Source organism: Zosterops lateralis (assembly GCF_965231275.1).
Source record: "Zosterops lateralis genome assembly, chromosome: 4".
NCBI classification, from domain to species: Eukaryota; Metazoa; Chordata; class Aves; order Passeriformes; family Zosteropidae; genus Zosterops; species Zosterops lateralis.
The window spans coordinates 10004217-10032197 of NC_139765.1; the positions used below are offsets into that span (position 1 = coordinate 10004217).

General features: G+C 39.1%; 1 protein-coding gene across 5 annotated transcripts in view; it reads right to left on the bottom strand.

Moving 5' to 3' along the window:
* Positions 1–8478: 8478 nt before the first annotated feature.
* PLEKHA5 (pleckstrin homology domain containing A5) overlaps positions 8479–27981 on the bottom strand; it is a 158995-nt gene continuing 139492 nt past the window's right edge. For 3 of the 5 annotated variants that reach the window (XM_083859605.1, XM_083859604.1, XM_083859602.1), the window contains 11 exons: positions 27220–27321; positions 26194–26305; positions 25888–25934; positions 24274–24391; positions 21844–21959; positions 20378–20587; positions 17701–17859; positions 16387–16508; positions 15475–15620; positions 14246–14350; positions 8479–11409 (listed from right to left, as the gene is read on the bottom strand). In XM_083859605.1, the coding sequence (XP_083715731.1) occupies positions 14256–14350; positions 15475–15620; positions 16387–16508; positions 17701–17859; positions 20378–20587; positions 21844–21959; positions 24274–24391; positions 25888–25934; positions 26194–26305; positions 27220–27321 (1227 nt within the window). In that variant the 3' untranslated portion in view covers positions 8479–11409; positions 14246–14255. Of the gene's footprint in view, positions 11410–14245; positions 14351–15474; positions 15621–16386; positions 16509–17700; positions 17860–20377; positions 20588–21843; positions 21960–24273; positions 24392–24918; positions 25108–25887; positions 25935–26193; positions 26306–27219; positions 27322–27981 lie in introns of all 5 variants that reach the window. The other 2 variants (XM_083859606.1, XM_083859603.1) reach the window with 2 other exon arrangements.

A 27981-nucleotide genomic window follows, 5' to 3' on the forward strand; every position in this document is an offset into this window, starting at 1 on the left:
CTTCCAAACAAAGTTCTCAGCTTCCCAGGACAGGCTGTGCCTGAAAAGAGGCCCTGAAGATAATGAAGGGAATGGAACATGTCAGATGAGGAGAGGCTGAGAGAGCTGGACTGTTCACCCTCAAAAAGTGATGGCTCAGGGAGGTCTTATCAAGGTATAAATATCTGAAAGGGGAGGTGAAGAAGATGGAGCCAGACTTACTGGTATCTGCTAAGGGCAAGAGTCAATGGTCACAAACTGAGACGCAGAAAATTAATCTTGTTTAAACATAAGAAGAAACTTTTTCGCTTTCAAGCAGTGGAAAAGATTGCCCAGAGATGTGGCATTGCTGTTTGTGAAGTTATTCAGACCACATCTGGACATGGTCCTGAGCAGCCTGTTCCAGCTGTTGCTTCTTGGAGCAGGGGGCTTGGACTCCATGATCTCCTGGGGTGCCTTCCAACCTTAACTTTTCTGTGATTCTGTAAAATTGAGATATTATTCCCATATTACACAGAGACACAGGCTTTGCTAAATCTGCAAAGCCAGGAAGCATTTTTCTGAGTTCCCAAATATCACCAGATAGCCTGGCTTTGCCCCAGCCTGACATGAGGATGAAATTCATATTCACACCACTCCTGCCTTGCAGCATGCCTTGTAAAGTTGGGAAGGGAGTCCTGTTGAGAGCCACAACAGCTGAGTTGAGCTGTGTGACTGAGACCAAGCCCTGAGTCCCTGCAGGCAGGTTTGCATGCAGCCTGAAAGACTGATGGCTCCATTCAGAATTCCCACGATAGCACAGATGACAAATTTGGGGTCCTGCTACATCCCGTGAGATTAGAGATGACGAGCCAGTGAGATTACGTGTTTTCCATGATTGCCAGATCCTGGCAGGCTAGAGACTTAAAGGAGAGAGGTTATCCTTAAGAGAGGCATTTATCACACACTCTGGCCAGCCTTGGGCAGGATACTGTCATGGAGGTGTCAAAGTCCAGATTTCCCAAAACCTTAGCAGCTGGACAATTCATCTTCTCTCCCCACTGCTCTGCTTATGTTACAAGAAAAATGCAGGTCATGGCAAGTTTATCAAACAGCTAGAGATAGACAAAATTAGTTTATTTAAATAGAATTTATTATTTGGTATGCTTGAGCACAAACAAATTTCAGAAAAGTGCATCCAAAGATGTGAATTGCCATTATTAGGGCATTCACTGAACACAGAAGTCGTACTCAAATTAATCAAAACTAATTTAACAATTACAAAACCAGCAGGATGACTTCATTGTCGTCTGCCACTAATGACAAATGTTTATTACAGATAGTGTATTTGTCATCTGAGCTATTAAAACACCGTTTGCTATTCATAACTCCTCAAACCTTTCCTGTGAGATGAAGGATCCATCATGTTCATGGAAAATAAGCCAAGCTTGTAGAAGTACAGCACCCCTCCCTATTCTCAATCAATCAAATCTAAGAGAGAGAGAGAGGGAGACTGATGAGAACAACCTACTTTTCTGTGCGTGGCATTCACTGAATGTGAAAAGGGGTTTCAGCAGGACCGAGAAAGTAGCTGTTGTCATGACAGCACTGGGAAGCTCAGGGACTGAAAAGATCTTCATCAGCTCACTGCAGCAATTCTGTGCCAAAGGAACTGTGCTGCCTGTCTGCATGCTGACAACAGAGCCAGGGGAATGCCTGCTTGTCAAACCTCTGTGGTTTTACTCTGCAAACTTCCCCACTCCTGGCCTCTGAAGCTGGAATATAGTTGCAATCTGGCAAAAATGGATCTCTCCTGCCCCGCTCCTTCCCTTTTAATACTCCCCATACCTTCTCTTTCTCTCTCTGGTTTAACAAGGGCAGCACCCAGCCTTCTTCCACACCCTTTTGCCACAAAAATGCCATGCTGAAGGCAGCAGTAGCCTGTAAAAAACCCCAATCAAATACCAGCCCATTCTGCAGTCCAGCTCCTTGGCTGTAACAAGTGCCATTCCTGCATCCTCAGTGTGAGGATGGATGCTCTGGTGTTTGCCTGGTAGCTCTGGGGCAAGAGGCTGAGGATTTCTGGGGCAGGATCTGCTCCTTGGGGTGATACCCTTGACAAGGGGTGGAATGTTACCTTTGTCCTCACCAAGCCAAGCCAATGCATTGTCTTTCACACTGAGTTAGGCAGCCTGCTGCCTGTGCTCACTGGAGTCACCAAAAACTGCAAACTGTGTTCAAGAAACAAATACTATCCAATATTTTTTCTAGGCAGATCAGTGCCCCAAAACAACCTCATATAATACTGAAGTTATAGTAGGAAAAGGGGCACTATATATTCTTGAAAAGCTGTTGCAATAGAGGCACACTGTCACTAGCAGTTTGGCTTTAAATTGCATTTAACTGGATAATTTATCAGAACCATCATCTTTGCAGTTGAATTTCTGGCTGGGTTTGGCAATGCTAAGCATTTGTTTTATCTCAGTGAAAAGTGGATTCACCTCTTTAAAGCCTGGGAAATACAGGAAACTTTTTAGAGCAAGGTGAAAAAGAGCTGATTTTAAATGTGGTGAATCTTCCAGTCCATGCCTACATGTCTTCACATAAAGCTGGGGTCTCTTAAATTGAGGAAGCTATTTGATTTAGGTTGTGCTAGTGCATAAGAGGTACAACAAAGAGGGATGTATTATAGAAGTGTAACTCAGGCACTGAAAGCATGAAGATATCAGCTCTGTAGAGAGAGATGACCTACTTCTGCCTTGTTTCTTCCAAGGAAAATCCTTTGGCTCCACTTCAGGCCATGGTTTCTGTTCTCCCTGCTATCTTGAGGACCTGATCTTACACAAAAGTGCCTCGGACACATTCACATCCCAGTTTCTCAAGCCCAAGTTTCATGTAGAGAGGAAGCAAAGCAGCCAATTTAAAATGGGACTTTACAGAAAAAAACCCCAAACATTCTGCTCACCATCCTCAATAAAACAGAAATAAAGTGCTGGGCCAATGTCCCTGAACAACTTGTGTTTCAGGTTTTTTATAACAGTACATATTTTGGAGGTCTTTTGCCTATTAATACAGTCAGATTTTGGGACTTTCTTATATTGCAGTAAGTGACCTCAGTCCACCACCTGCACTGCTCTATGGTAACTCCTTTGGCATATTGCATGTATATTAATTTCCATTACATGCAGCACATTCTCATCAGCTTATATTCTACAGTAAAACCTCAACAACTGAGTTTACATCATGTTTAACAAAGTAGGACAAAATAAATGCTGGTTTAAAAGCCATATAAATATTGAAACACGAAGCACTTGAAAGTTACTCCCCTCCCCCCTTATCTAATTATACTATTAATAAGCAACATGCAGAATTTCCTCTGAGATGTAGGAACCACAAGAGATCAGATTCTCACACAAATTCTCTCCTGTATCATAATGTTTGCAGTGTAGAGCGTGTTTAAATCATGCAGCCTGTCCACCTGAAACCAAAGGGGCTGTTCCCATCTGGGCTCGGATCTGCTGCATCAACACAAATTCTGTTCCCCTGGATATGTGCAACTGCAGGTTAGGCCAAGAACGCATTTTCTCCTTTTTGCGGTAATTTGTCTTACAGTTCCAGTGTGATATGATTGCCCTCTTTTTATCTTTAATTGGTGCTGTGCGCCATTAAGCAGCAATATCACGATACTTAAAAGTCACTTTGTCTTTCCATTTGGTGAAGCAGCCCCATTTTATGGGCAAGGGAAGGCTCTGAGACGTGGCTGCAACCTTGCAAAGAAACCTGTTTATGCAAAGTCCTATCAAGAACTTCTTTCATTTAGGTTAAAGGACCAAGTCCTTAACGTTTGAAAATACACAATAAACACACAACACTGCATCATTGAGTAGGAAGGTTAATAAAAATACAGCCTGGCATTAACATTAAAAAGGCTCTAAATTTTTTCTTCACAGGTAATTAGTTCACACAATGAAATAATCTCCTTTCTTATCCTGGAAACACATGCATAAAACAGCTCAGATAACATCATTTACATACAGGCTGCTGCATCCGCATGTTAATGGCTGGCAGTGAAAAGTTCAGACAAGTTTGTAATCCCCGATTTCCTGCGCGTGCTCAGCACCCAGATTCCCAGGAGGGAGAGAAAGGGATACTAAATATTACTGGGCTGACAGCTCAGCTGCAGCCCGCCACATCTGGACAGCTCGCACAGTTACAGAGTTTCTCAGTCCACGGGGTCTTTGACAGTCCTGGACTTTTTTTTTTTTTTTTTTTTTTTTTTTTTTTTTTTTTTTTCCAACTCATCTTGGTATTTGCTCCTTTTGTCAGTCACTCCTGGCCATGGCCATCACCCTAAGCCTATTGTGCTGCCGCCGCTGGCTTTGTCCGCGCTGCTCCATCGCGTGGTATTGGGAGCAATCTGCATTCCCATTTAAAGCACTATCATGTCACCCATCAGTGATCGCCCGCTTTCATCCCTTAAAACTCCCATACAATGGCAACCACGCCGTGAGGACAAAGGGCCGGGCAGAGGGGGAAAAGGAGGGAAGCTGCAGTGGGAAAGCAGCAGCAGCAGCAGCTGCAGCCAGGCTAACTTTGTTCTCCAGGGTGAGCACTTGAACTTGCACTGGTAACATCCGTGCCCTTCATCTCCCGCTTCCCCTCCCAGCACAGTTTATCTGCCCAGGGCAGGCACTGGAAGGAAGCTTGGCTGTCTCTGCATCAAGGCCAGCAGGTAACAGCGGTGTTTCTCCAGCCCCAGCCAGCTGCAGGAGAAAGGGAGGGAAAACGGCGGGGCCGGGGAGGGAAAACCTGCTCTGGCAGGGATCTGATCGCCAGCAGCACTTTTCAGAACACCAATCCGGCTTGCTGGGCATCCTTCAAATCTCCTCCAGCAGTTGATGGAGGCGGCCATCCGTTCAAGTGACCAGAAATCCGGTTTGCTGCATTCAAAGGTGCAGTTACAGCACCCAGGGGGTTGGGAATTGCCTGGAGAGTCTGCAGTGCTAAAGCTTTAACGAGGATTCCCTCCCGTACACTGTCATCTCGGAACAGATTGGAGGCATCAGCTGTAGAGAGCTTAGAATTCACATATCGCCTATGATTTACTGCCTGAAAATGCTGTAAAAGTCAGGGATTGTGTTTGCAGGTGAAGTAACTGCAATGCTCCAGCCTGGAAACAGCCAGCCAGGGGAGGATGTATGGGAATCTGTGTGGAGCACTTCTGTGAAACAGGCATGGCTCAAAGCAAGGCTTTAGAGTCCCACCTTTTATATAAACATGACCCAGCTGTGCTCCTTGGGGTCCACGAGATTTTAATGAGGCAAAAATGATCAAAATGTCACGACCTCTGCTCTCCCTTGTCCTAAAATCTGGATGATGGAAATGAAGTGGAGCTTAGCTGGGCTATATTTAGCTGATCACACAGAATGGAATAGCTTTAAGATCATGAAATAAAAGTTTTAAAATAAAAAACTGTCAGGTCAGAACAGTTATTCCCCCCAATCAGCTTATATAATAAGCAAGTGTGGTTGTCCCAGTGTTGTAGTCTGGGAGTATTAAACAATTCCTCTTCACTACGGCAATGTCCTAAATGGCTGAGGCTGCTTGGTTAATTTGTATCTGCTGCCTTGTAAATAGTGATCAGGATATCACACATTATCCAGGCACTTTGTCTTTATTAAAAATATTTATTATTTGTAGGCACAATATACTAGAAGCAGTGGTTCCAAAATATTATGAGTCTGTTGGCACAGGCTAGGAATACAGCCAGGAATGTTATTCAAAGGTGATTCTGGTTTCCAGGCAATTTCCCTGCTCACAAAATGACACCTTCAGCTAGACCCGACTCCTACAAGCTGCCTTCCTTGCAGCAGCAGCCCTTGCATGTGCAAACTCTGAGATATTCTCCAGGTAGCCAAAAACCAAACACAAAATAGCATCAGGAAACATTAATCAGAAAGTTCAGCTGTCTTTCCTCCCCCTCTCTGTCTAGATGGGACCATTTCAGTGTATAAAAAGAGTAAACTCAACAGCCATTGACAGCTGTTTCCTAGACTGGTGGATGAACATACTAAAGAAAGAAAACAAATAAAAAAATCATTCCTCTTTAAAGCTAAAACATCTGAAACAGCCTCCATGTTCTTGCTGACTTGGGAATTTACCAAGAAGAAAGTAGCACAGTGTGAAGCACTCAACTACACATGTAATCAGTGTCAAGACTCACCAGAAATCCATATTGTAAAGAGGTGATTTATGAGCTGAGTTGCTGAATTTTGCATGTTTTTCCCCCTTCAATTTTCCCCCTTCAATGCTTTGAAATGTGCTGTCAATTAATGGCAATTTTCTCAAATAAATTCTTATGAATTTGTTTGTACCTACTAATTATTTTATTTCTAGTAAGGGTGACTATTACTTATATTTGTTTTGTTTTCTAAATAGAATCCATTGCTGAAAATAAAGGAGTTTCACATGCAAGTTACTTGGAAGTGTTGGGTGTCTTTCATCATGTGCTTTGACTCAATCTTTGAGGACAATAAGCACCTGCAGATTTTCTCCACTCCAAGCAAGAAGCTGACTGCCTGGATTCAGCTGCTCATGTGGGGACAGACAGCTGGGCTGTGGATAAGACAGTTTTTCTTCACATAAGGAATGCAGAATATTTTACACATTGGGCGGTAATGTATTCAAAGATGCAGAAGAGAGCCCAGTACAGTACCAGTCACTTCACCGTGACAGACCAGATAGCAACAGAGTATTTTCCTGAAAGTTTTCATTGACCAAACTTCGAGGCCCTAAGTAAATCTTCCTTGTTCTACATAGAAAGTTAAACATGCAGTCTGCTTTTATTTATTTATTTAATAGCACTGATTTCACCTTCAAAAGAGCAAGAGAGTGTTTCCATTTTTAGTCTGAAATACTTTGAAGTATTCCTATTCCACAGAACAGGGATCTGGATAGAATTTGACAAAAAGATAAAATTCATTATTTTTGTTTTGGTTTCAATAATAAAGAAGTTAATGATCCCACATCTGGTTTTGTCCAGATATACTCTATAGCAGCCCACTGAAAACAGCACTGTTTGCTTATAGTTTTACTTTTATCCCAAACAGAACCTAATCCAGCCTAAGTAAGTGTTCTTACACACATCCCAAACCAGACTGCCACATGAGGCAATGAGCAACCTCTGTGCTGATGTCACTTACCCACAGCTGCAATTAAGAGTTGCTTGCAGTCTCACCACAGTAGCCAGATCATATTTAGACAGACCTTAAAAACATTTTCTTTGGCATGCCACAGAATGAAGAAACCCCCCAAAAAACCCCACAGAACCCACAAAAAAAACCCCAAAAAACCAAACCAAAAAAACCCGACACCTCCCCTCCCCTCAAAAAAACAAAACAAAACAAAGCAACAAAAAACCCCACCCAAATCTTCATTCCACAAGTAACATAGTAACATTTGAATGCTGACACATCTGGAACAGCTGGGTAACAAGTTGTGCGTGTCAAGTTCAGAGAGCAGCTGCTTTTAGCCTTCATTTTGGGTCAGGCATTCGTTTGCAGCCACCAGTATATTCCATTTTATTTTGTAGCAGCTTCTTCAGTGTTCCCATATGGACATGGCAAAGAGCTCCTAGGATATACCAGCAAGCATATATAATGTCTTTTAGGAGAAATGAAGGCCAGATGTTGCTTTGTTATCTCCATGTGCATCCTTAAAAAAGTCAGATTAAGTTGTTTCAGATGGATTATTAATTCCAGGTACAGGCAATTTGTTTATCGGCTGTTTAAATGTCAACTTTCTAAAAGACAGAAAATAACATTTTAACTTAGGATTCAAACTGAAGTAAGATTAAACTACCCTACAATAACTTGTGAAAATAGTTGTAGCACAATCCAGGGTCCCAGGAACAAAACAGTATTGTGTGGAAATGACATGATGAGCCATTTCTGAGATCTGAATGAGTGAGTACTACTTATGGTTTATTAGAAAAGGAAAAATAAAACCCCTCCATCTTATCTTTAAAATATAATGAAAAGTTTGAGTTAAGACTTATCCAACAGCACCACTGATTAAAGGTCTTCTATTCTGCTGCTTTGCTCACTTAGGGTACAACTTAAGACACTACTCTAAGTCCTAGAGAATTTAATAAATCTATTACTGACAGTGTAATTCATTAATGTTTTTCAGGTATGCACTCCTGGTTCAGCTAGTGGATCCAATAGGGTGGATAAGAATTCTGTCACAGACTGTCCAATTAATGTGATTTCAACTGAAATGTGCAATTCTTTTTTTCTGATTTCCTGAAAACAGAACCTTACTGTATTCATTTTCTGACACACAGTTCTGAGGAAATGTGAACTGAAGACTACTTTTTCCACCTCAGTGACAACATAAATAAGGTTTGGGTCTCAGCTGCCTGGTGAGGTCTTTCCCTTTGAGCCAGTCCACAACATACAAAAACTGCCAAGACACCAACTATAACTTTTTGAGTAATGTCACTTTATTAAGGGACTCAAAAGAATCACATTCTCTAGTAGCCTTGGAACAATGCAAACGGTGAACAAAAGACAAAAATAGATGTAATTGGTTCTGAAAAGCATGAACATCTGTAGAGAATGTGTTGCATTATTCCTAAGGACTCTTGCTTTTGAAAAAAAAGCACGTTCTATATATACAAGTGTCAGTGCAATAGCCAATAAAGCAATCAGTCAGAAATATAAAAATATCCTAGATACAAACTTAAAATAGATGTCTGAAGGCTGACCATATCAGTATTCTGATATTTCTATATCTCAGGAGTATGATGACTGGGATGAGTTATTCTGATGAGGTAAGAAACAGTAGATGCTCTGTGATAACACAAAGCCATACATTTATTATTTTTTTTTCCATAAGACAAAAAAATAGAGCACCCCATGAAACTCCAAGTCTTTGCAGCAAGTGCCCACAGGAGGTGAAATTACAGTCTATGATCATCATTATTACATTCCTGCATCATTCACCTTTGCTGTCTTTGCCAACAAAGCCAACAAATTTTCTATCAGCAAAACTTGCTCATTCTCCCCCCTCCTTGCCCAGCTCCAGTATAAACTGCACATTCCTTGCAGATATACCAAACCAACAACTGCTTTAGACACAGACAACATCTACAAATGTCCAAAAATCACTTAGTCATTCTTTCCTTTATTGGTTCCAATTCTTTTCTTGGCAGCAAGGGCAGAAAGAGATTGCAAAACTTGACAGCAAGCAGCTCTCTCTAGCAGGGTTAGGGAGAGAACAGGGTGTGTCCTGTTTGCTTTGCCTCAGGTGTTCCAGTGATGCCACTGAACTTAAGCCTGGGTTGGTTGAGCAATAAAAATCACATTCCTGTTCTTTGCTCTGTCTTTTGGATGGAAGGATGCACTAACTTGAGGCTGCTGTTTCCAAAAACAGAGGGTGATGTGGTAACTTTTCAGCTTGATGCTGTATGCCTGCATCATTGTTCATCTTTCCTTCAGCCACCTCTTTCACTGTGACCCCTCCAGGCTCTGCTGCTGAATTCTGACCCCTATTTTTTGACTTTGCAGAGAAAATGGCAGAACAACAGGTAGCCAGACAACACACTCTGTATCTTTGTGGCAAAGAGCACCAGGAAGAACTGGCAGCAGAGCTGGGACTGCCAGGAGAATTCAACAAACACCAACTCCTATTTGGGGAGAGAGGCAATGGTAATTTCCAACTGTGTGACAGTATCAGGCACTCCTCTATGGAAAAGCACCATGAATTATACAGTTTCTAGAAAAGCAACATTAACTTGATCGGGATATGATTTATATGATAAAAGAAGCACAACAGCAGCTGGCAGCTGCCTTCCTGTGAAACTTGCCTTACCACTTATGGCACACACATGCAATGAAGCACACAGCAGTTGCCTGAACCTGCAGAAGATTTGTTAGCTTTACATCCTAAATTCAAAAGCTTTCCCTGAAATATTTTAGTTTCTCTTAATTCTTTTCTAAACCTCTTTTGTCTCAGGCAAATTCAGGCAGCTGTGTGAGACAGAACAGCAAAGCTGGTAACATCTGTAGTGTGACAACCCTTGACAGATTATTATTTCAGGTTTTCTTTCAGTTTCCATGCAGATGCCAAAGCCTCCAGGAATCAGCACACTTCTCTCCTTAACCCCACTGAACTTGGCAATCAGCGTTTGCAAATATTGAATTAGTGCTCACCACACCCCACTAAGACAGGCTATTACCTCCCGTGTAAACAGGCAGGGAACGGAGGCACAGAATGACTAAGTGATTATTCCAGTATCACAACACAAGTCTGGGAGAGCCAGGAGCTGAACCTGTATTTCTTGCATCTCAGTCTCAGGTTGTCTGTTTTGTTCTGTGTTGCAGCCTTAATTCTTTCCCGAAGAGGAAGACTGGGATCTCTTAAGAGTCTGTCACTGCTACTCTGGTTGACAGGTGATGTTGCCAATGGGACAGGAATTGTTGCATTCCCCACATCAAAAGGCGGAACACAGTGTGTGACATCTCTGTTTGCTGGAAGAAACACTAACCATACAAGTCCTTAAGAACATCAACATTTATTTAATTTTAATATGATATAAAAGAAATGGGATATGAACATTCGTATTTGAACAATAATAAGTGGCTTCTTATACTTACATCGTATGTGCTCATTGTATAATATATACACAATGAACATAATTACATTTGTACACAAACTAAGTACTGGATTGAAAACCTGCTTATTGCTGTACACACCCTAACCCCACGAAGGAAAAGCCCAGTACCTCAAAATACCTTCACTCTATTTTAGTCAAGAAAACGTAACCACTAACATTAATGTCTATGTTGACAGAAGTGTGGCAGTAACTGCTGACATTGCAACCTGACCAAGAAATCATTACAGCAGAAACAGGACATCTTTTACTAAGCAATAAAAAAAATGGCACATTTTAAATATATCTATATGTATATATATATAAAAATTTTACAAATAAATTGTTAAAACAATAAATCGTTATGTTTAGAAAGTGTAAAACAAGGTTTTAGTGGTGATATGTAAAATTAACCGAGTTATGCATCTAAAAGAAGCCAAAAAAGTAAACTTATATGATCCATCATTAAAAGAACATTAAATTCTGAAGAACAGCAAATAAAGTTCTGACTGTAGGCTGCACATTGAAAAGAGCCTTTATTTTATGTGCACAGAAATCGTAGCAGCAAGCTGGTATCAGGAGAACAATCTGAAGGTTGTTGAGTGTACATGTGGGCCATTTAAAGCTCTCTTGGAATAAACATTTTCCAGGAAGTGAAAAAACGATGCTCTGTGGCCAAAAGCATCAGAACTATGAATTTAATAACTTTAAAATATACTGTACAATATCTTCTTGTATTTTCATAGGTCAGGTCCATACATCTCAGGCATGAATTGTTTCAACAGAAGCCGTTAGTGCTGAAAGACAGACACAGATTAAGTTACTCTATTTTAGCAACAGGATATTGTCTAAAGAACTCAGGGGATTAAACACAGCAAAGAATTCCTGACCTCATCCTAGCAATGTAGGTATAGAACATAATAAAGTATCTTAGAAATCAGTTGTTTCCAAATTCTGTTTTCCTGATGAATAATACTGCTGTCAAGATATTTTGACAGAAAGAAGCAAAACTGAGATTTTTTTTCAAATTGACAGCACTTTGAATGAAAATGTGTTTACTCTGAGAGTTTTATCCCGTTACACATGGTCATCTCCAAATGCTCTTCACCTAAAACCAGTAATAACAGCAAAGATCCTAACTAGTCTCAGAAATGCCAGGCACATTTTGAAGAGGGATGCAGAATTATTGAGTTGCTACACTGTACTGGCAGCATAGTTCAAGTGCTCCACCCAGAGCTTGCTGTATTTTGGTAATTGCTGCAAGGACCTCTATAAATAGCTTTTAACAGTTCATCGGTAAAAATGTTCCTGAGCCTTGAATCCAGGTGCTGTATAAAATTTCATTATCCCCCCAGTACTCAGTGCAAATGCAATGCTTAAAATCTAACAGGGCTAGTGGTACACACAGAGATTTGTCTCTGCAAAATAATGACAAAAAAGGAGCCTTGTGTTAAGGGCTCTCTCCTTAGTCCTACAATATCCTGTGCCACCAATTTCCTATGGCAAATTCCCCCGGCATGGTGCCAAGAGTATCATTTTTCTAATTGACTGTAAAAGCCAAATAGAGGTATTACCTCTTCATTCCCTGCAATCTACGCTACATTTTCCAGATGCTGCCTGAAAAATTTGGTTGCACATGATCAGGGCTGATCCTACAGCTTGGAAGTTCCCTTTGCCACATGAGACTTCTTGAAAATTAGGGCTGCTGAATTCCTGTATGTTAAAAGATGTGCCAAAATCTCTCAGCAAAGCACTGGAATACTGGAAGCAACAGCCCCAGAAGGTAAAGGGCAGGAAATACTGCAGGGAAGCACTGTGCTCCATCCATCTCCTCTGTATGCTAAGCCCAGTTCATGGCACAAATTTGTTTTGGATCTCCAAGGAAACAACCAACGGCGTGTGGAATGTACATGCATATAGTTAAGAGCTTTTTCCAAAATCCAAACAGTGAACAGCCACAAGGATGTGTTTGAAGTTCTGGAATTCCTTCTCCATCATGGAGGCATGTGCAAGCAGAGAATCAGACTGACAAGTGCCATTCCAGGTGGACCATTCTGTTCTAAGCAATTAAAGCCTCTTTAGAGGGTAGAACTGTCCTGAACACAGAAATGCTCCATCTGCAAAACTGTGGGGATACACCTCACCAAGGAGGGGCAAGCCTTTTCCTATTAATTTCTACTTTATTCAGCATAAATTCTAAAGAAAATGAATTTGCTGATCTGAGCTGAAAGCAGCTTAATGCAATTAAACTGGTGATGGATTTCTGGTTGCTCCCCTCTTTCTGCCAGGTGCCCCGTACCTACAGACAGAATCCAGCAGTGCAGTTTCACTTTCATTACTGACCCAAAACTCATGTTTTTTGTTTGTCCTATTTAAAAAGGAGATGCATGATAAATGAGTGTATGTTTATACAGAACCTGCAAAGCATTAACTCAAATCAGTATTTCCAGAAGGAATGTCCCACTCATTTCTTAAAAATAGTTCTGTAATAAACATTTTGAATAAAGATACAAAAATTCAAGCTAAATCCAATCATGGCAAACAGCACCCATCAGGAAGGCAGGAACAGTGTCAGGAATGAATGTGAAGATGGCATTTTCCACTTTCTCAAAAGAAGAAAATATTTTTAATAATTTTCTTTTTTTTTTTTTTTAAGTAGAATAGTTTCTTGCCCTTAGTTCATATTAGAAAGGTCTCTGTGATGACTAATACATCTGATTTTGCTAAAATGAAACCCTGACAATTGAAACTGGGACAGTAAATTTTTAAAAATGCATTTTCAGATCTCCTCGTGCTAAATGACTGAGAATGTCTCAATTTTAATTTTTTCTTGATTTTAAAGCTTTCTTAAAGTCCATTAGCTATGGCATTTAACATTGCTATCAAAACAAAAGTCATTCTTTTAGTAGAAAGCTTGTTTAAACAGACCCTTCCTGCCAATTCACACTGATATCCTACTAATTTTGTTAAACACTTGCCTAAACACTTTCTATTTCCAGTATTCTATTCATTAAGTGGGTAACACCACAGGTAGAAAACATGTAAATCTAGACTAACTCATGCTTTCTAACTTGATTCCTAGAAGCCATCACCCACTCTGTCAGGAAAGAGCAGCTGTGTAGGGCTTTCTCCATAGAAAGAAAGAAATAAAGAAGAAACAACAATTACAAAAGTAGGATTTTTATGTCTTAAGCCATAAATTCTTCAGGCCGTTCCCTCCTGTGCACTAAGTCTGAGCTCTGCTTGCCCATTTTGCCCATGACCACAACTGAAGCAGCGAGACTCATCTGCACCTGTGCAGTGACACTCATGCCTGAACTCCCTGTTATGGAACAGTTCAGGCCTCCTGTGTAATTTCCAGGGCTTTTACCCTGCCAGTTGTGGAGAACATGCCTGATGAACCAATTAGCCCTTTCTCTTTGTAGCTCCATGGAGAATGCACTCCTTGCAAGCAAATCGATACAGGGATTTGTTTGTCTCCTGGTTAATTTGTATTCAACACTGCAGGAAAAACTCTTGTCTTGCTGAGTATCAGCTCCAGATGTTTCTCCCAAAAATAACAATACACAAATACCTGGAAGAATGTTAGGAACAGGAGAGGTGGGGAAAAAAAAAAAAAAAAAGAGAACGTACTTCTCTGTAACTATACACACATGAAATGTGATCCTTCTGTGAGCTGTGTCTGGGTGGATGGAGCTGGTGACAAGGACGACTCTGGTGAAGAGGGTAAACTTTTCACTGCGAGTCATACAGCAAAATAAATAAGAATAAAAGTTACAGGAGCCAGAACAAAGAAAAGCTTGAAAAAAATCACCATTTCAAGCCATTAGCAAATATAAGCAGAAACAAATGAAAGCTACACAAGTAAAGACTTAAATAATCTGATCAGCACAAAAAGCACAGCTTCAGGGGAGAGCACAGTTGATCCTTAATCAGGCTTAGAAATAACTAGTAGAACAGCAAACACATGAATGCTGATGTTTTATGTTGCCAAGAAAGAGAGCAGGGAAAAAAAGTAAAATTTAAATAGTTGGGATAGGCCCAGATCCACCTTCATATCCCAGCTCAGATTAACTAAGCTTTTTCATTCTGCTGAGCAGAACAAAATACAAGCTCTGGATTTGATTATCAAGTCACAGAAAGGATTGCTGACTGCACTACAAAGCTCCAGATCACCTTTTAGATCCCTAAGTTGAACCATTTGGCTTCCTTAACCATTCCCATCAGTAAATATCCTTATAATGTCTTGAATTCTATCTTCTCCCTTCCTCCTTCCCAACTCACTCCCCTCTTTTCCCCCTTCTTTGCATACAGTTTTGCTTTATTCCACTCTTCTCTTCTTGCAAAACAGTCCACCACCAGTCATTGTAGCAGTCAGGTGGTGTTTTCTGTTTTCTTCATCTTTATTACTCCTCCAAACATGGTCAAACTGGAGTCTTTTACTTGCTAGTTTAAAATACTGGAAGCTCTCAATAAATCCACAATTTTGGGCATATCTAAGGTCACTCAGCAGCAGGAAGTAATGGTAAAAAGTCTACACATGTCCAGGACTGAGATGAAAAAGGAAGGACTTGCTCCAACCAGCAACTATAGTATGACTCAATTTCTGGCAACAGTTATTTAAATCCCTGAATTAGCAACTATAAAAGCTATATTAAAACCTCAGAAAAATGGAATTTCTGTAGCTGTCCCCTGGGAAACTATTTTTCTGTACATGATAAAACTGTACACTTCACATGTAGGCTAGCTCAGCATTTTCAGTTCACAAGGGCTTCAGAGCATCAAATGACACAATCAAAATGAAATCAAGTTTTACACATGTACTGGGTTAAGTTGTGCTTCAGTCAAACTCTTTTCCGTACCTGCTGCTGCCTGATTTCCTTTTGAAGACTGTGCTGCTAATTCAAATGAAGACACAATCCCTCCTTGTTCTTGAACACTAAGTACTTCACTTTCTTCTGAGCTGGTTTTGGGTTTGTGGTTTGCAACTGTGGTCACACTCTGCAAGCTGCTTAAAAAAAGCACAGCCTTTAGAACTCGCTCTAATTCAATTTCAGGTGTTAACCACTAAGTATAGGAGCTATAATTTAATTTTCTCCTGCAACTTGCAAGTCCAGGTAGCATAAATTAAGCAGGCATTTTGAAACCCTTCTACTTTGTTTAGTTACACTTTTTAAAAAGCACCTGGAATTTAATTCCTTTCCTTTACACACTCCTGCAGTTTCCTCCTGCTGAAGGAAGTTATGACTTAATGTGAGAAATCACCCAGGACCTGCAGTGCAACTTACACTGAAGTTATGAATCGTGAGGGAGGAATATCCAAGATACAGTATCCCTCTAATTCCACAATGCTGCAAAGTAGTGAGGTAAAAATTAAAGCAGGAGATGTAGAATAAGATGTTTATTTTGCCCCTAAGTATCAGCAATAAAGAGCATGCGATGGAAGCACTGCCTGAAGTGTTCATAATAAACTGATACAAAGCTTGAACTGACATTATTAAACACATTTTGGAGGCCAAAACTAGGATTATGAGTGCATTCTGTTTACAACTGGGACATCACTTGAAAATAAACATTGCTTCATCCACCAACTCATCAACTCTGACTGAAACCCTGCAGCAGTTAAGCCTCTCACTAGATTTCCCTATATGTCAACCACTCAAAACCATACAAATAAACCTTTTCAGTATTTATGGCAATTTCTTGGTCCATTCAGCTAATAAATACAACATGCAAGTTTAAAATAGCCTCTGAACATCTTGTTTGATTTTTACCTTATATCACCATCATGTGTTTCTTCAAATTTATTTTTCTTTTCTGCTTTCTCTTCATTATTCACTTCTTTTGAGTCAGATACAACATGTGCATCTGATAAAAGATCATCAGTTTTTGACAGCTATAAAAAAATCAAAATCATGAAACACAAAGCTGTAACACACACTAAGTGGCAGATAAGAAATACAGTACCAGGAAACAGTTTTATTAACAGACAAATTTTGCCATCATGTATACTTAGTAACTCAGAATTACATAACTTAAGAAATTTTTATCAATACCATGCAGGTTAATAGAGTTATCCTCAAACTTATACCAGAGGCCATGGGCAGGGTCTGACTTAATAACTTCCAGAACTCTTTGGATTGCAGCCTGCCTGTTTTTCCATGCTATTCCTCTCTTCACGATGCCAACAAAAATTCCAGATGCTGCAATATTTTGTTGATAAGACTGAATGCTGCTCTTAGAGTCTGATTACATACAAATAATTTGAATGTGTTACCTAAATTTCCTTTTGAAATATTTGCATATTTATTAACAAAGCAACAGTAAGGAATAGTAAATAATTCCTCTCAATAAGGAAGTGTTTCTAATGGATAACAATATAAATTAGTTATTGGATTTTATACCATTTTCCATCAGATATATATTAAAAAAAACTAAATATAAAATAGGAAAACAAAAGGATTATTAAACAAGAGAATGTTTAACTGAGGAATATGGATATAGAAGAAGAAAAAAACTCTACACAATACTTAAAAAAATATTAAACTATAAACAGGATATAATTATGTAGCAACTCTAGTAATCCATTCTTCACAGTCAGTCTGGTTTTGCTGAGTGTTAAGGGCACTTTAGTACCAGAAACACCAAGGTAATTCCCTGCCAAACATAACTGTTCCATGACAGAAATCAAAGCAGTGACAAATATGTAAAAGTACAGGTTCTGCCTCCTTCCATGTATAATTTGTTATGTCAGCTTTATTCTGCTTTCTATAAATGATTTGATGCACTATAGCCAACCAAACAAAAATTCAGGGACATTAAATGGCTGTCAAAAATGACACTGGGGTAGCCTAAGTAATGAATATGTCAATGATTATTATTGAAAGACTATATACAAGAAAATTCAATGTCTCAGCCACAGACAAATCCAATATAATTTTGTCATTCTCTATGGAATATTGCATATCCAACAATTTTCCAAGCAAAAGGAAGTGGCTCACTTTCCCATACTCTGGTGTGTGTCTCTCAAAATACTTTGTTACTGCAAGACAAACTGATGAACAGTTTAATGAGGAATATTTTTGTACCTCTTCAGTAAAACTTGAATTATGTTCTTGATCCCGATCATTTTTTAGCTGGGCTATTTCTTCTCCAGGACGTCCATTATTTTGTTTGGAATTATTTTCTCTACTGGTGCTCTCGAACTCCTTCATGTTACCAGATACTGTATCATCCTTTTTCCGATTCTGTGGAACAAAATTGGTACATGGACATATTGTTACAAAAGTTATCACAGTCTCAGTTCTGAGCCTTGCGCCATCCTCTGTCTGAATAAAAAAAAAATAAAACTTGGAAAAAACCTTAAGCATAGATTGCAATAAGGGAAATGGAAATCATTAAGGACTCGGAATTTTCTCGTTCTTGTACCTTTCAAAACAGTTCAGCCTGTCTAACATTACTTTGTCTGTAAGACTATTGTACTTTCTTCCTCTCCAATGTCACCCTTATCTTCTGAAATTTCATTCATATTTAGCTCAGTCACAAATCAGCTTAGCAGCATTCTTACTTGCATTCATAAGCACTGCTCTTTTTATAAAATGGCTTTTTCTGGTTTTAAGGAAAAAAATTGATAAAAATCTGCTTTCAGCACAAAATTCACAGTGCACCTGCATGCACTCCCTCCAATTATCTTGGGCATCCTCCAAGCCTGTGGTGTGAACTGATTTAATAGAGGACAACACAGTATCTGATAATGACAGAGGATATTAATTATGTCTCAAAAAGAAAAAAATCCCTTGTGCAGAGAATAAGTTGATATAAAAATTTTGAGGAAGGATGGTAGAGGTGACTGAAGACTGTGAACTGTGAACACGATATTGGCAGACCCAAAGGGAGGCTCATCTGAGAACTGGAGCTGAGAAAAATAGGAGCCATGGAAGCAGTAAATCTCAAAGCTGAATTTCTGTGATCTAACACATGCACTCTATTAAGAGGAAATTCCACGTAAGTCAGTTCATAAATCAGTGTCTCTGCTCTCCTAAATTAAAGTATGAACCCCTTATCATATGCTTGTCCCAACAACAGTTGTGAAGCAACTTCCTTTTGTATTATGGTAATCACTTCAAAATTACACAGCAGGCCATTTATAAAATCCTCTTCCCCCTCCAATTCTTAAATAACCAAACCACAGTCGAAAAGACTTCCAGCAGTTAATGCCACTGCACCATTTTTCTAAAAATCAATAGACATAAAAACGATGCTTTTAGAAATAAAAGCTATTATTCAGCATAATACCTCATCCTGGGGCTTTTAGCCAAATAGCATTCTGGAAGAATTAAAGTTGTGATAGAAAAAGTGACTTTGTAACACGGGCTATTAGATAAATATTCAATTCAGAGATCTCTTCAGTTACTCTGTAAATTCCTTATCATCCACAGAGCCCTGATTTTACAGAGACTGAGGAACATGGTGCAAGGAACAGAATAATTCTGAGTTCTGGCACAGATTTGGCCCATCCTGGTGTGACACACAGGACTGCAGCTCCCCCACCCTGAGGGATGGAACAAGACCACAGGGAAGAGGCAAAGCTTCAACACCTCGGTAAAAACTACTCAAAGAACCATCTGCAAAGCTTTGCTTGGCACGACCTCTTCTGTGTTAATCACAGAAATATTTGTAGCAACTCCCTTCACATGCAGCATTCCTGATGTCAGCCCAAATGCAGATGCTCTATTGCAAAGGCTAAACTGGAATTTGGAGTCTTCTGGGGATGCAAAGTTCTTGAAGAAAAAGTAACTTTTATATAGCTCTGTAGCAGCTTGTCATGCTGAGAGGGGGAAAAAGCCAACCCAAAATGCAAAGCTAAAACATCTTTGGAAATACCTTCCTGACACTGCAACATTGTTAACCCGCTTTTGGAAAAGCAGATGTTTAAATGCCTACAAAACAAAAAAGGGAAGGCATTTCTGTACAAGTAGAAAAGCAAATAATTAAAAAAATAATTTTAAAAAAGTCAGTAAATAGTGTGGTCTGAAGAAACAAGTATTCCAGAAGACTAAAAACCCAAAGAAACAAAAAAACAACCAAAAATTAACTCCATGAAGCTACTGGAAAAGAAAATTAATTTTAAATATTTAGAAAGTAGTTGGCTGTCTAATATCTGCCATCCCAAATCTGGGTTTGGTTTGGCTTTTTGGGTTTTGGTTGTTTGTTTGGAGGTTTTTTTAGAGATATATTCAGAATAATATTTCCTGGTTGATGACGAACAGTTAGATCTTCCTCTTCTCTCCCCACCCTTTACCCATTAATAAACTTTATAGGCAAATAAACAAGTTTAAGAATGAGTGAAAACTGAAGTGTGGGTTCTATTTTAATGTACTTATAGGCTCAAACACCACAGCAGAACAGCACCACTTAGGAGCTCTGATCATAAATACACATTCCTACCTAAAAAAGTTACAGATGTTTCAATACATTACATTGCAGAAAAATCACCATTGACTTCATTTCAACATCAATGGAGTCACAATCCTCCCTGATCTCGTTTTTAGTCACAAACCTTGCAATTTGCACATTGTTGGCTAAATTTAACCGAAACACCCCACCCTGTTACCAAACATCATAATGCCTAATCAATTTGCACTATGTGTTTTCCTAGAAGGCAAAGAAGTGGCTTTAGGTGTCAGCATGAAGGTTTTTTGAGTCTGTGACTCTACAATTAGCCCCAAATAAACTCTTTTGGATTTTCATCACTGTGAGACCCACCTGTGCTAATTTGAATGGATTATCCCTGACATGGGACAAGCTCTGGGAAGGAGACTGGTCTGAAACACCAATAATATTGAGTCCTTTCCTCTTCTCTCTCAGACAAGCTTGTTGGTGTCTCTTTATTCTTTCCATCTGCTCCTCCACAGTCATTCGAGGCCGTGAGCCTTCTGCAAGGCACAGCTGCTCCACTGCACTCCTTGGTCTTTCCTTCAATGGAAGAGAAAATATATATGTGTATCAAAAAAACCTCTAAGATTTCATACTGGTAACTTACCAGAAAACATCACCTAATGATTTACTAAAGAGCAGAAAAATAGTGGGCAAATAAAGACCTCCTATGTATATGAAAAAAAGAGTAAAAACTCAATTATCAATAAATGAACACTGAAATTTGGAATAAAAGGAAGGAATAATTTGCTCTTCTGAACAAAACATTACCATCACCAACTATAAACATTAGGAGAATGGGTAGGTGCTCTCTCAAAGCCACCCTCTCAAGCTGAAACAATTTACCAGACATTATAAAACTGGCAAACACAAGATATTTGACTGAGACAGAAACATAATTGAAATTTAATGATGCAGGACATTTATACCAGTTGATCTAATAGTAATTTCTGCCTTTTTATTTCAAGAAAAACTACAGCTGGGCATCATTGAACTGCAAGCGCAGGCTGAAACGAACTGAATTTATTACCACTTAAAAATCTGTAATTCTAAGTGTTATATTTTTCCCAAAATAACACCCATTTACCTACTCTTTCCTTGAAATTTACTGGTTTTCAGGCAGATTTGTACTTTTTATGATAGATAAAAATCGACTTCAGGCTAATCAGCTGCATTCAGTACATTTACAGTAACTGTAAACAGAAGTGGTATTCTTTCTCCAGTCAACATCCTGGGAGTTTCTCTCTCCTCTCCCAGTTTTCTCACAACTTCTCCTCCACTATTTGGGCTGTAACTATGGCAAAAGTTTCCCTTTCTTTTGCATGAGCTACTTGTAAACGTGTGTCTTTAACCCAGAGACTACAGAACTGTCTAATCTGAAATTTCAGGTTTGTTCACTACATCCTTATTTTGTGGCTGCTCTGGCTATTTCCCAAATCCTTTTAGCATTGAAATAAATAAAAGCCTGTGTTTGTTACAAAGGGGCTGCTTGTTTGAAAGATGCTTCATGTGCTTTCAACTCAAGCCTGAACTTCAGTAGATTTATCATTTACCATTTAATTCTTGCCCAGTCTGAGTGTCTCCATGCAGTTTAGCATACATGGCATTTATAATTTTATCATTCCTTCTAAAGCTGCCTCCATTAATCTAGTATACAATGCTTTTATAATAGTGACTTTTTAAACTTTTAATTTCTTTTTTTTTTGTACAGAGAACGAAAACAACTTCAACTTTTGGAGTAACTACCAAAACTTAAAAATGAACACGTTCAACGCTCAAAGGTTATTTTGAAGTACCGTTCTTAGATCTATCTTCTTATTCTTCCTCAAAGTGACATAGGATGCTATTGTTGAGGACTCTGGCGTTGGGGATTTGGTTCTGGGTGGTACAACTCCCACAGGGAAATGTGAGCCTGCAAAACAGCAAAGCAACATACTGAGTGCTGTGCAAAACACTGTCCAAAACTGTTCATTCGTTTTCTAGAAAAGACACATTGTCAGCCTTGGTAACTCTCCTTCAAAAGGCAGATTCAGGAAGTGGTACTGAGAGTTGATGGGTGAAGATACTGAAGGTCCAGCCAGCTCTGGGATGGCCTCATTTGTGTGTGCACAGCTATGTTCATGTCTATGTATGGATGAAATCACCCCTTAGCCTGGTCAGCTGGGGAGTGGCAACAGGAGCTGAGGATATATTTCTGCTATAAAGCAACACCTTGGGTCTCCTTTAGACATAAAAACACAGCAGAGTTCCATTTTCTTTTTGTGTCACCTTCACATACATCTTTACCACAGAGGTCACAAATATTCCTCTGGCCTCGTATTTGACACGGTCTCATTTCTCTTTAATTGCTGATGTTTGGGAAGAGAGGGAAATGGAAGTGTTCAGTACAGTAATGGGCAAAACCTTTTAAAATTTCCTCTGAAATTATTTATTTTTAGAACCACCCTCAATAAGAAACTGCCAGCCTTTAAGTACAACTTCTTACAACAGCAAGACAGAAAAAACTCAGATGAGCTGCCTTTAAGTTTCTTTCCTTATCAGCTTAAAAACTTAAGACAGAATGACATAAAAATGTTTCCTGCAGCAGCATAGAGCTGTAATGGCTTACACACCATAACAGAACTGAAACAATCAAAAATTGTTATATTTTTCTACTGCATGGGGATTGTTATTAAGAGTGAATGCCCAGAACAAGAAATGTCTGTTAGAAAATTAATATGCTCAAATGATAAAACACAGCTATGATAAACAACAGACTGAAGGGAGTTTTAGAATACACAAAGCCTCTCACTGCTGGCTACCACTGCAGCTATTCTGTTCCACACCTCTAAATATTATTTCTCTTAGAGGAATTTGCACTGCTGCTTTCCCTGACTGGGGACTCTTTGTCTACAAATGGACATAATAAAATAATTTCTGTCTTTGAGACAGAAAGCAGACTAGGGTGCTTAATAAGTGTTGAGCGGCTTTATACAGTCAGTGTAGATTTTCTTATTTTGTCTTTATCATTACTTCCCCCTTGACATAAATTACTGTGAATAATCAGAAACATCACAGGTCAATAAAGCCTAGGCATGTTGTCAGAAAGACAAGGTTCTTAATTTAGGTCATTGATGATTAGCAAATATCAGGATAAATACTCCATTTTTTGCCATCAAGTTAACAGAAATTTAATTATGTGCCTTAACATTGTATCTCAGCAGACACAACAGAGAATCTGAATTGACAAACTGTGTGGTAAGTGCAAGCTTAATTATATCACAGGGCCATTTAAACAGTTTATACTCAAATTGTATAACCTTAGTTTTAAGAATCTTTATGACCATTCTGATGAAAACAGTATCTTTGTATAACGATAATTCTTGGTAAAATTCTGTTATCATTGTGTCAGGCGGCTCTGTAAATGCTTAGTCAAAGCACCGAAACAGAAAGCAGTGATCCTGCTGGCACTGGCTACCTCAATCCTTAGGGTAAAAAATAGCTAGGTTTAGGTACTTTTTCTCAAAGCTCTTAATATGGTTTTTGGGAGGTGCTAAAGCTGAGCATTTTCCTGAAGTCACCTTTAACAAACTATTCTGTGTGTTTTAACAAACAGAATTGAGAAGCACTTCCTGGTAAAAGACTCTACTAAGCAATTAGTGGCTTTTATGGGAGCTAGAAGAAGAGAAGAATCTAAAGCATTTAGCAATTGCAAAGACCTTTATTGTCTGTACACTCCAAGGTCATGATCATTATTCCTATTATATCAGAGGACAGAAGGCAATTCAACAATTACAAGATTAAAAAAAAGAAAAAGACATTGTTTCCCTGCCTTATGAGAGCCTGAAAATTCTGTGGTGCTGCCTTTTTGGACGTTCCAGCGACATAACATCGGGAGCTTGATTCAAAAACTGAGTAATTGTTCAAGGGCAAGAACATAAAATGGGTAATTGTTCAAGGGAATGGTGTGTGGGGAATGTGAGTGATGTGATTAGACATGGTGTCAATAAGGATTTCAGGGTTGTTGGTGAGTGTAATGTTTGATTTTTCTGCGGTGTAATTGACTGAAATTTCTCTCGTCATATAATTAAATCATTATTTTATTGTTGAAGCTGTTCCATCAAACTGAGAAATGGACAGGCTGCAATGACACAAACCACGAGGCAGCTTCTCTATAACACAGCTGAACTCTGCATTCCTTGTGAAAAGGCTGGAAAGGTTGTTAAACACTGTGCCTGGGGACAAACCTTTAGCAGAAGATTCTGATTCTGAAATTGGTTCTGTTTTCTCTTCACCATTTGACTCATCCACTTCTGCTACTGTAGTTAACTCGGGTTCGCTCTTATAAAGCCTATAATCAGGACCCTGAGGAACATCAAGGCATCAGGTAAATAAACAGGCATTTTAGTCCAAGTATTTATGTCTTAAGACTCAAACCAATTATTTTGTGGTAACTCTGCTCACACCTGAAGACATCATTTCATTGTCCAAGTGGGATGGCAGGAGTACTTTTTGGTAGTTAATTTGAGCGACAACATTTGCAGACAATCAGAAATTACAGGAAAAAACCTGCCTTAAAAAGGCAGAGTTGTGGGGGTTTTAAAATTATTTTCTGGAAACAAACTGGTATAAGCTTTGAAAACTGAGCCCAGAGGTTTTTAAAGAACTAGTGAGAAGAAGAGTCTAAGTTTATGAAATTTAAGTCTTAAGACATTTGATATATGCACAGAACACATGACAGGAAAATGTGAAGAGCAAATGATGCGGCTACATACAAAACTAAATAAAAGTGAAACCATCACACAAAAGTAGCCAGATGAATAAACAAAAACGGTGACTGTGCAGAGGAGGGAGGATGCTTCAAGAACAACGTGGCAGTTTAAGCCACTTACACAGTAAGATCCATTTCTCTGATATCCTTGAACTTGGTACATCTTCTTTTCTTCTGTCAGATGTACTGGGCCCCTGCTATAACAGAGCAAGGAGCTGCTATCACTGGGCAGAGGGGGGATTATGGGAGGATGCTCTGTAAAGTCATAGGACCGAGGGAGTGGAGGACGAGGTGGGACTACTTCCTCTTCCTAAAGATTGTAGAATAGTCACCTTATTTAGACGTGTGCACCTGGTACAAGTATTTATAACTTAAAAAAGAAAAATATATTACCATGGCTACAGCAGCTATAGATTTTGCAGTTAAAGGGACAATGTCTCATTTAATAACAACAACAAAAAAAGTTCTTCTAATGCCTGGACTTTCTGTTGGACTTTTACAAACTCTCTAAATTGTACTTAAAAAAATTAAATCCATTCTCTTTTGAAAGATTTTTACATAAACGAGACTTATAGAAAGTTCTGTAAGCCAGATGTACATTGCATGCACTTTAGATAACCATGACAATGTCCCTTTAATATTGTAACTTCCAGCCAGATTTTCAGAGGAATTGAACATTTAGGAGCTCCCACAGTTTTCAGCTCTTCTTGTGGGTGCTCTGGCCATCTGAGAACCAGGCTCAATATCTGAATAAACATATAAAGCAATGTATTTCTTCCCATGAAAAGTGTGGTGGGTAGAAAACATATCCATAAATCAGAGTATGTATTTCTATGGCAAGAGCCTAGGGAGAGGAAAGGTAAGAAATGGAAAAGAGAAACATACCAGTGAGAATACAGAGACACAGTTCAAATAAGTGTTAGAATTACTAGTGGAGGTATCAGTCTTTAAAACTAGTTCATAATGCAGTGTTTTTACCAAAACATACTGAATACATCCTTCAGACATCCTCAAAATATTCACTTGTTTTTATAATAGCCATATTGCAACTTCCATAATGCTAAAATAGTAAAATATGCTAAAGCCATACCTCATTTTTATATTTAATAGAAGAAAATGTCCTCGATAGCATGATGCCTGTTTGGGGGAAGGGGAGAAGGTGTAGGGAGAAAAGAAGAGAAAAATGGTTTTCAATAAACAGCTTTTAAAATATGAACAGGTTATACCTGTTGCTATCAAACAAAATCACCAAGCATCAACTTCAAGCAGTGTTTGCTCTGTTCTTTTCTTAGTCATTGTGCCATTTTTTCAAACATACAAAAGCAACAATGGAGCTTATACTTTAAAAATTTCTATGATGCAATTTCATTTCCTATGTGACAGAACCATTGCTTACCTGCCTCAGAAGAGCTTCTTTGCTGTTTATGTTTAAGTAAACCCTCCATGACATCCTGAATTCTCCACAGTTCCTTCTGAATCTGAGCACGCTGTATCCCTGCTGATTCAGTCTGTCAGCAAATAAACAGCATGTATGGACAGTGCATTAGGATACATTGCAAGAGGGAAGGGAAGGGAAGGGAAGGGAAGGGAAGGGAAGGGAAGGGAAGGGAAGGGAAGGGAAGGGAAGGGAAGGGAAGGGAAGGGAAGGGAAGGGAAGGGAAGGGAAGGGAAGGGAAGGGAAGGGAAGGGAAGGGAAGGGAAGGGAAGGGAAGGGAAGGGAAGGGAAGGGAAGGGAAGGGAAGGGAAGGGAAGGGAAGGGAAGGGAAGGGAAGGGACGAAATTCAGCACCATCACTGCCCTGACCTGCACAGTGAGGACTAAAACACACAGCAGGACCCTTTGTTTGTAAAGGCCTGAAGCAACACCTAGAGCATTTTCTGTAATAATTTCTTTTGGAAAAATGATTTAATTTTAAAATATTCAGTTAAATGGAAGGATTTCTGTGAAGATATACTATGACTGTCAGAGCAACTAAGGTTTGAGAAAAGCACCTTGTTTCAAACCTGCTCACTGAAACAAAGGAAGCTTCCAGACAAAGGAATACCAATGTTATAAAGTAAAAAAAACCACACACACACACACAAAAAAAAAAAAAAAAAAAACAAAACAAAAAAAAAAAAAAAACCACAAAAAACCCCCAAAAACCAAAAAAAAACCCCACAAAAACAAAAAGCAAAAAACAAAAAGCAAAAAACAAACAAAAAAAACAAAACAAAAAAAAAAACACAAAAACAAACAAACAAACAAAAAATGGAAGAAGAAAAGAAAAAAGAAAATCTGAAGACTTCTTCTGAATTTACAAGGTAGAAAAAGAAATTAAAGGTTTATAAGTTAGTTCACCATTTGTCCTCCTTTTTGCATTTGTTTTAAAACTCATAGAAAGTCAAAGTGAATTGAATGTACTTTAAGATCTTTGCCACACCTGAATTTCTCCAAGCCGATCAAGCTGCTCCTGCATGTGGTTCCTTGTTACAGTTACATCATACTCCAATTTATCATATTCTCTCCAAGCTCTTTCCAGTTCCTAAGTAAATGTAAAGAATTAGGGATGCACATTCAATTAAAAAAAATTTTCTTTTTTCAGTGGCATAAAACTTCAGGAAGTAACACATAAATAGACACCAGCAACAAATAGATACATAATTTAGAGAATGCAATGTTTAATCAGCTTTTTGATTTCTAATGATACTGAATGAAATTCAAACAAATAGCATTTTGTCTTTTCACTAACAAAAAAAGGTAGGCAAGGGCAAATTCTTCAGAAAACGCCTTTACAGTCAGCAGGCATGTGGATCTTAAGCTGTCTCTCCAGCCAGGCAGAAAAGCCACAAAAAACGGATGCAAATTTGTCTCTTTTATCACCCAGAATACACATGTGTGAGTGCACAGCATGTGTGTGCACAGGCAGTGCATTCTGCATTCTGCAGGGGAAATGTAACTCACCCAGCCCCGCCTGCAGGGCTGCCAGGGACTGCCCCAGGCAGCCAACACACCCCTGCTCTACATATGGGCAACTGCAAACACCACAAGGAAAAGGTGGGGGAAAAAAAAAAACCCAAACCAAATTATTCTTCTCTGAGGTCAGCCCCACCATCTCACTCCTGCAGCCTACATCAGGCAATTTAGTCATTTAGAACAAATTAAAAAGTTAATGAGGGAAAGTGTATCTTGAGGATTTCCTTTC